The sequence below is a fragment of the Labrus mixtus genome, chromosome 11 (assembly GCF_963584025.1).
Source record: "Labrus mixtus chromosome 11, fLabMix1.1, whole genome shotgun sequence".
NCBI lineage: Eukaryota > Metazoa > Chordata > Actinopteri > Labriformes > Labridae > Labrus > Labrus mixtus.
The window spans coordinates 28,539,553-28,549,300 of record NC_083622.1 but is presented as its reverse complement, the minus strand read 5'-3'; the positions used below and the strand labels follow the sequence as shown (position 1 = coordinate 28,549,300).

The window sequence follows — 9,748 nt, the reverse complement described above, 5'->3', positions numbered from 1 at the left end:
TGAGCGGTCAGAAGAGTAGAGTGGGTCAGAAAGCTTTAAAGTTTTCTGCACTTACTGCTGAAAACTGATTTTCATGTTTTTAAACTTGTGTAAAATCTCTTGAGTCCAGGCTTTTGGTGTGCAGATCATTTAGATTTTTTCTTATACATACCATGCTTCTCTTGACTAGTTATTCCTTGTTAAAGTACAATAGGACAAACCTGGCTAAAAGAAAGCTTAGATGACTAAATGACACAACAATATATAGGATTGGATAATACTTTATTGATCCCCAGAGGGAGGGAAAATTCTACTGTCCTTGCAGCACTACAAGGACAGTAGAAGAAGGTCATACAAAATAAAAAATATAAACAGAATAGATAAGATAAATATAAATAACGATAGGAGGTATATACAAGTAGGATATAAATGGTTAAGTTAACAGGGCAATTAGACATTATGTGGAGCGAATGGCAAGATAAAGTGACAATATAGAGTATACCTTTTTATCTGAATATGTTATATTGAGTCTACCAAACAATATACATTCACATGTTTTTATGAGTTTCAGCATTTTACAGGTTTGACATGTATGAGTATTTTTGGGAAATGTATCTTGATTGCTGAAATCTTCAAAAATGAGAGTAGCTAAAGCCAATATTTTTCACACTGAGGATTTTTTGCATGTAAAGCTCAAAAGACACGCAAATAAATCATATATTGTCATGTACAAGATAACAAAAAAATCTAATGCTAGAAACAGACTATGATGTGAGTACAGTGGTAAATATAGAACAAATATGTAAAGTGAAATAAAAGGAAAAGACAGGTGCTAGATCATGTTAAGCTAGCAGGTTTAGTGGTCTATCCCAGCAGACATCCCTGAACTAAAGGAAAAATGCAGTGAGGATGTTACACTTCATGGTAGATAAATCTCATGCAGTCAGATAAATGGCACTGGAAAACAAAACAAGGCTTTCTCTTTTCCTTTTGTTGGGCTGAACTGTCCAAAAGATGTTTCAAAGACCCCAGAGAGTAGCACCGTAAAAGATTCCATTATCAGGAGGGGACGAGGAATAAGTCTCTCCTACATACATTAGAGCACAGAAATATTGCCTTGTTTTTTTTTACTTTCCTCTTTTTAAGTTGCTGAAGGTTTTCACTAAATGAATGCAAACCGATCAGAGGAGACATCACCAGAGGGGAAGGTGTCGATCATATTATTTCTGACAACATAATCTCATGCATGTCTTTCAGTAGCAAACAACCCATAAATCATTGCAAACACCAAGAGTGAGGTGCTAGGTAATATTGACACAACACATCTAATCAGCAGAGCTCTTTCTTGGCTGTATACTTTATGCACATAGCTGCTGTTAGTTTCTGACAGCAGCTTTGATTTAGCTCTGCATCGTTCATTGTGGAGCACTCATTTCTCCACACCTGGGAAACCTATTGGCGGAACTGTAACCGACTAATAGTTCCATGTATATTTCCAGATGTGGAATTCACTCACAGAGACCTGTGATCAACCTGTCTGATGGTTGCCAAAGCAAAGTTTAGAGCAATACAAAAGTTGTATTAAAAAATGAGCTGCAGATCCATTCAAAACAATTCTCCTGTGTCATTCCCAAAACGTAATGTCTCCTTTTGTTTTGATGAAGAGCTCTATTTCAGTTTTATGCACAGTAGACTCTACAACAGGTACAAAAGGGAGAGTGTGCATTCTGCATAGGAAGTGACACTGATCTGAGGCAGGTGAGCTCTTGTGTGGGCGTCCGTGTTAAGACAGTGCAATGGAGAAAATGAGATAATCAGGGTTTACAGATCTGGGTGACTGTAGTGACGCAGGGCTTTACACCTGCCTAATGGAGAGGCCATGACAGCTGCCACGCCTCGACTGCTCTGTTTCACCAGACTGCCCGACCGCCTCAAATTCTGCCTGAACCAGGGACTGTCTGCTGACTCTGTCTCTCCCGAAGAAAACCTGAAGCCAAAGAAAAAAGTCATTATACAAAAGTCCTAACAGGAATACCATGCATAAGATAAAATGCTATACATTCACATGATCAAGGGTATTTAAAGGTATGAGTACTGTATGATGTTCAGAGGGAAGAGTGACAGCCACATATGTTGTCAGAAGCTGAGGGTAATCTTTCAGAGAAGCTGCAGACCCTGATCTGGACCTTTTAGCGGTCTGGGGCTAAAAGGCTTATGGGATCACAGAAAAAGTATTTCCTGTCTGTTTTAAACAGGAAAAGACCCCTCTCCTACATTGCTAATTAGGTGCTTAAATGTATATTAGGGTGCTTAAATGTATATAAGGGTGCTTAAATGTGACACAAGGAATGAAACAGTCCGTGTAATGCCAAACCAGCCTAGGGAGGGCGACGTTGAAACGTCAAGTGAGTTTTATATGCACACAAGAAAACACTTTCATACTTCAAGTTATTTCTTTATTTTTATTTAAAGTTTTAAGTTTTGTTTTTCTAGAATGATGGTAAACTTCCTGTAATTTCTGAATGAATTCATGTGCAGCAATTAACTTGTATAAACTGAAATGATTCAAAGGGGTAACATCGTGTTTATGTAAATGAGAATTTCAAGGTTTTTAGATTAAAAGCATTTTTCTTTTTTAATCAAGGACGGCTGGGGAGCCGATTTCTAAAGTGGAGTCGTGCAGTATGATCATGTTGTGCAGGGTTTGCATCGAGCAGCAGACTGTCAGAGGGGGGCGGGGTGAAGTAAACTGACATCCTCTCAGACTACAGAGCTGACTGTTGCAGAAGGACGCGGCGTGCCAAGTGGGCTAGCAACGGTTAACTTCTGCACAAGTGAAAGAAATATGTTCTTCTTAACGGAGTCGGGCTAAGCAAGCTGGATTTCCTGGGCACATTCACTTTGCATTATTTGGATTATTGGTTGGAAACAGGAGAAGATATTAAAAAAAATGTAGGAGCTGTGCGTAAAAATCCACAGGATCCCATTGAAGGCTTGAGCGTCGGTCGAGGGGGAGGATTTTGTCAAAGCGCGACTTGAGGAGCAGCTTATTCATGCAAATTCATAAAATCATAGGCGTGCCTTTGGGCGATGGAGTCACAGCTGGGAAAGCAAACCCCCTCCTGGATCATCAGCGACCTTCAAAGACTGTGATGCGCGGCGCTCGGACACATTGACTGCAGCACCGGAGCAAATGTTTTAAAAGCGCAGAGAATCAGAAGAGAAAGTTATCGCTCCATTTCTACACGCTTCTGCTGACTGGATGCACTTTCTCCTCAACGCAAACACCGGCTTTGACTGCTGCGCCACTGGACCTCCAACCCCAGGCGGACTGCGTTACTCTGTAACGTGCTGTCAACATTTGCCTTGGGTCTTTTATTTTAGTTAAACTTTAAAGTTTTTCATGTTTTTGATCATTTGGACGACTTCAACCTGATGTGGATGCAGTTATCACTAATCTACACTTCAGATTTAGTGCGTAAAGCATTGTTCCCTTTTTAAACATTTTATTTTTCAATTAATTATCTGAGGACTTTTCTCCTTCAACATGTCAGAGGACGACAGCAGCTCCACCACCAGCTGCACGTCTGACACAGAGTGCAGCAACGTGAGCGTCCTCAGCTGGGAACAAGTGCAGCGTCTTGACACCATCCTGACGGAGACCATACCGATCCACGGCCGCGGAAACTTCCCCACTCTGGAGATGCAGCCGCGGCAGATCGTTAAAGTAGTGCGCAGTCGGATGGAGGAGAAACAGATCCACGTGCGGGACGTGCGGTTAAACGGCTCTGCAGCCAGCCACATCCTGCACGAGGACAGCGGCCTGGGCTTTAAGGACCTCGACCTCATATTTTGCGCAGACATGAAAGGTGAAAGTGATTTCCAGACTGTGAAGGACATAGTTTTGGACTGTCTCCTGGATTTTTTACCCGACTGTGTGAATAAAGAGAAAATCACCCCGTTAACGTTAAAGGTACATTCACTCTCACACCTTGGTGCTGTTATTGTTTTTCCTGATTGTCTTGTTTAGGCTACTTTTAGACATTTGATAACGCTTAATGACATTCGTGCCAATTCGGCTTACCGACCATTACCTGCAGCTTAATGTGCAATTAGATTAGTTAAGTGATAGTAAAATGTTGATTTTCTGTAGTTAAGAAGATTGAGTTAAACCAATTTGGAAGGGAACCTAAGCTCAGCCACCTAGATCCCATATCCCAGAACATTTAATATTGGGGTCAATACTATTAATAACACAGGATGGTTAACAGAAAGATGTGCAGCTTTTACTAGTATTTGTAGAAAACCTGCACCATCCAAAATAATTCCTAAATGTGCATGTATTGACACTTTAATGGTTTCTACTTTATATTCACAATGTTTTTTTTTCTCACACAGGAGGCCTATGTGCAGAAGATGGTAAAGGTGTGTAATGACTCAGACCGCTGGAGCCTCATCTCCCTCTCCAACAACCGGGGAAAGAACGTGGAGTTGAAGTTTGTGGACTCTCTACGGCGGCAGTTTGAGTTCAGCGTCGACTCCTTTCAGATCAAACTGGACTCCTTGCTGCTCTTCTATGAGTGCTCAGAGAACCCAATGGCCAAGACCTTTCACCCCACCATTGTGGGTGAGAGCGTGTACGGGGACTTCGGCGAGGCCCTGGACCACTTACGTCACCAAATCATCTGCACCCGGAACCCTGAGGAGATCCGAGGCGGCGGTCTGCTGAAGTACTGTCACTTGCTGGTGAGGGGGTTCAGGGCCGCCTCTGAGACCGAGATGAAGTCCCTGCAGCGCTACATGTGCTCACGTTTCTTCATTGACTTCTCTGACATCAATGAGCAGCAGCGCAAGCTGGAGTCTTACCTTCAGAACCACTTTGTGGGCCTGGAGGACCGCAAGTATGACTACCTGATGACCCTCCATGGAGTGGTCAATGAGAGTACGGTGTGCCTGATGGGACATGAAAGGCGGCAGACCTTAGGGCTCATAGCCATGCTGGCAGTGCGAGTTCTTGCAGAACAGAACATCATCCCCAATGTGGCTAATGTAACATGTTACTACCAACCTGCTCCTTATGTGGCAGATGGAAACTTCAGTAACTACTACATAGCACAGGTACAGCCGGTGTTTGCCTGCCAGCAGCCTGCATACTCCACCTGGCTGCCCTGTAACTGAGTGAGCCCCGAGCGTAGGAGGAGGGAGCCTGATTTGTTTGAACAGGAGGAAGCAGCACTCAGCCCTGCCTTGCGTTTGACAGCTGACACAAAGCTTGTGCGTTTGTTCATACGGTTTGCATGAACACTTGGCTTTCACTACAAGTATTTCAATGTGAATATCTCATGTTTGTTGAAATGCCAATGTCTCCTGATCCTATCTTGGCCAGCAAGCTGCAGAAAACACTCATTTGTGCAGCTTGGGAAAAAAAAGGCTAAATGCAAAATGTGCAGCTGCTTGAGTGCAAGCATCTGATCCGTCACCAAACCTGCACGAGACTGTTTGAATCAGTCAAGAATTGATAAGGCAGCATATTTCGACTGCAAACCAAACAGCTGTGCAAAGCTACAAATCGAACACCTAAGACTCGGCTATAACAGCTTAACTGAGGCGAGACACTGTTTAACCATAGTTTGGATGACAAACTGGCGTCTCCGCCTTGCATTTGGATATAATTATGGTTGTTTACAGACCAAATATTTTCTTTTTGATTGTTTCTAACAAAATCCCAATGTTGATGGGGAAAATAAATACAATATGAGAATATGTCTATTTGTATATGTGAAACTATTTGTGTTTTAAGTGCCTATTGCCTCTCAGTCGGCAGAGAAAAGAATGAGCAGCCCATATGATTTTTATGAAATAGCCCCTTTTTGTTTATTCTGATTACAACAGCACCCCAGAGGATTGTGAATGTATATATTAAACCATGCACATGTCATTGTTTGTGTACATTTGGATAAACACCATACATCAGTTCAGACATTGCAGTAAGGTAGCATTCAGTGTTGCTGTTTTACATTTTTGTGTGAACATTCTGAATTACAGAGTGGAAACCAAACATTACCAAACAGTTTTACATTCAATTCATTTTTATTTTGCTGTAAGAAAGGGTGATGAGCCTTTTATCATTTGCAACAAAGAAAACTGTCACTCACACACAATTTCTTGTCTGTTTTATTTCATGGTGCTTCTTCTTTTCTCATCTGTAAGTTCACAAGAAATAGATAAGAGACAGAGAGAGTGTGTTCAGAGAGAGGGCCGACAGAGAGCTTGTGTTCGCTTCCTCATGCAGTGGAAGGGTATTTGCAGAGACACCTCAGATGATGAGACACTTATTTGCAGTAGCACCCTTGCAGGGAATTCCTCAGCTGCTGCTGAAGAGCTTGAACTTCACTGCTGGGGTAGGGTGTGCAGGCGCTCTGTTCAAGGCTTAGAAATGTGCCAAACATTTTGGTGGCTCCGCTGAAAAACCAAAAGTTTAATGAGGCAATGTTGACCAAGGAAAAGTAAAGTAGTGGATACAGAAGACAAGGAAATAGACAATACAGGTGGAAATGGGAGATGAAGCATTCATGTATTAGTGTAAAAGACAGGAGGGAGAGTGAGTGAGTCTGGAGAGATGGGTGCAGCTGGTGATGGGGTTTAACTTTACTGTATTAACTGTCTCTGTTAAGGTCACATCCTAACTTAACGGGACAGTGCTGCAGCTCTCCCTTTGTTTCAGGGGACCAAAACATTATGTTATTAACGTTGTGTTTTAATCATCTGATTGTACAAAAGAGTGAAAACAGACGAGAAAATACTTTCCTGCTTCAGGAGACCTGAAGATGCAAGTATGTCTTTTGATTTGAAAGGGTTATAATTGATGCTTGTTCATGCTTTATTCCACATCATTTAAGTAACAGTGTATATACATGATAACGAGCTTCAGCTTTGCCAACTCACCTACTTCTTGCAAACTTTAGTGCAGCCTTTCCTTGTGAAAGATAGGACAAAAGGACATGATGATTTCAAGCATAAAAGGTAGACTATGGCTAGAAAACCAGCATCAACTCAATACTGCAGTATAAAGGGACATTCTCTTGCAAATAGCATTTCTTTGTCATCCTCTGTTTTTCCTGTCTAACTATCCATAACAGCTCTGTTCCGTTGTACTTCTTCTCAGCCCATGTTGATGGTATCCGTTGGATTGTGCAGGCAATGTGTTGTCAGTTAATACTCAGTGATACCCTAACAGCTGACTAGCTAGCTAGCTGCAGTCTGCCTGTCAAATAGTGATTGTGCCTATCAGTTAGAGATTGTGTTGTACGCGTTGTCTCAAATATCTGTTTCTGCTCATGCAGTCTTTTACAAATCACAGTTTGAAAAAGGAGGAAAAAAAGATCTTCGTCTTGTATGTATATTTTTTATGATTGTTATTTTTATAAATGTATCACACTGCAGTTGATGCAGTGCTTTTGAATCAGTGATCCGGCTTCACAGGATATGTTCTCAATAGCTTTTTTTGCTATATAATGTTATGTGTCCAATGGGTCAAAGTTAAAAGATGTTTTCATCAATAAAATATCTGAAAATTGGATTTGTAATGTCTCTTGTTGTTTATCTCTCCTAGTCACGTTTACTGCTCTGACTCGGCCTAAACTGAAACCTTCTGCCAGACATGAGAAAATGCTTATTTGTTGACTCGCTTCAGGTTTCCTTTTTTTCCAAAGGAGAGTCCCTGTGTCTTTCACGCATATTAGCATTTCAGTGGCTTCCAGTTGCTTCCCCTCTCACTCACACAGAGAGGCAAATCCCAGTCATGGCCTGCTGGGCCCAACAGGCCCAGCCAGAAACCCGTCCAGAACTGGCCTGCTGCTGCCAGAAAGAGCTGTTGTTCAATGTGAGGGGATTTTCATCCACCTAAAAAAGACACTTCAACGCTTTTGTAGAATGAATATCTTTGCCTGCTCATCAAATTCTCTCTGCTAACAGCTCCCCCCTCCCCCTACCCAGTACAACAACAGCAATGCAATGACGACCAGTGCTTAGGCCTGCAGAGAACAGGGTCCACATATCTCATGGATGTCAGGTGAAATAAAACTCCACAACAGAGATGACTGCCACACAGGTCATGTGACAAGCTGTCCTAGATACTGAGGGATATGGAGAAGAACCCCTAAAATGAGTAAGAGATTCACTATACTTAGCAGACATGATAAGACATTATCTCTTTTACTTAAGCGCATTTAAAGCTCATTAATCTGAGCCATGGACTGAATGATTGACAGGTTTGTGCTGCACAGTAATGCACACACAGACACACACAGATATATATTTCATGTATCTTTAATCTTCTGTTGGCTACTCATATTCTGAAAAAAACTAACTTACAAAACTCTGTATCACTATTTGTTTGACTAACTCAGACTACTGAAGCCCCATATTACTTTCAGTTATCTGACAAAACATGCCTTTAAGGTTTTCACAAACACATTTTTAAAAATAAAAAAACAGATTGTATTCCTTTGTGAAGAATGTTGCCTAAAGAACTAATCACAAAAATATAATGATTGCCTGTCAGAAGCAGAAGTGGCGTTCTAATTTAGGGGTAGCATCCTTCGAAGGAACCATCCTTTGTAGCTTGCTTAGACCGCTCAGGCAAAACTGAAATGAAGAAATTCTGGACAACAGAGGATTTCCGGTTGGCGTTACCAGCTGTTCCTAGCCTTGCACTTGTCATTAGTGCTGCTGTTAAGCGCCAGGTGATGGACCATGGCGCTCGCTGTGGAAACAGGAGCATTGGCTAAAGTGGCAGCGAACGGCAGCCTAGTGTGCGGCACTGACGGACCACGATGCACATGGAGTATGTGGTAATAAGCAGTTTTTCTCTTCAGGCGATCAATGCTGTGCATGCCCTCTCTCCTTCATGTGTTTGCTAACACACTCCCCATGTCAACTTACTGTAAGAAGTTCATTATATGCTTTTTAACTTCTTGTACTGCCCACCAGTGGCAGGTTGAATTATCCATTTAGGATCATGATAAAGTATTTGGCACAGTGGTCATCGGAGCTCAGTGTTTGTCTGATTGTTTGAGGGCCAGTCATAAACCCTTTTCACACATACGGAAATCTCCTGAAAAACTCTGGAGATTTGTCTACCTGGAGGTTCTTTAGGCTATGTGTGAATGCAAACAGATGCATTTTTCACACGGTCTTTACCTGGCCAGACCCCTAGTATTTTATCTGCAGAAAGTCAGAGTGAGCTGATGTCTGAACACTGCAGCATATACTCTGGAGATTTCAACTCGAGCCAATAGAAAGAGAATGACGTTTAAATACAGTGACTGTCTGAAGTGTCTGCACGCGACCACTACGATCTCCGTGCACTAATTTAACGTCTGCATTCTGTTTTCTGTTCGTCAGTATGTTGTTCTCCTCTCTTTTGTGGATGTTGTCATTCCATTGGATTACACATAGCATTGATATAAAGACAAATATTCTCATTATAATGTTGTGTAGCGGACTCTGTTGCTACGGCCGCAACTTCCACGTTGTTTATTTACCTCAGGAAATCCCCCGAACCCCCTCCCCTCTGACAGGGAAAGTCCTCCGCTGTGAGGAGCATATGTGAATGACTAGGTCAGGAGAATCTCCGGAGAAGTCCTCCTGTAAATATCTAGATATTATCCGGAGTGCATATGTGAAAACAGCTAAAAAAGAATGAACAGACACTCCTTATGATTAAAGGAGCAATATGTAACTCTGACATCTGGAGTTCAAAATGGGT

The 9,748-nt window shown here is 42.0% G+C and overlaps 1 protein-coding gene across 1 annotated transcript; it reads left to right on the top strand.

Moving 5' to 3' along the window:
- Positions 1-2,747: 2,747 nt before the first annotated feature.
- tent5aa (terminal nucleotidyltransferase 5Aa) lies at positions 2,748-7,558 on the top strand. The gene is made up of 2 exons (XM_061051194.1): positions 2,748-3,952; positions 4,378-7,558. Exons 1-2 carry the CDS (start codon positions 3,527-3,529, stop codon positions 5,155-5,157), a joined length of 1,206 nt encoding a protein of 401 aa, XP_060907177.1. The 5' UTR covers positions 2,748-3,526; the 3' UTR covers positions 5,158-7,558.
- The last annotated feature ends 2,190 nt before the right edge of the window (positions 7,559-9,748 follow it).

Excerpts from the sequence above, each read along its gene's own strand:
- tent5aa (XM_061051194.1), top strand. The coding sequence starts at position 3,527 with ATGTCAGAGGACGACAGCAGCTCCACCACCAGCTGCACGTCTGACACA. Across the intron at positions 3,953-4,377 it reads TCACCCCGTTAACGTTAAAG|GAGGCCTATGTGCAGAAGAT; the intron begins GTACATTCACTC and ends TTTCTCACACAG.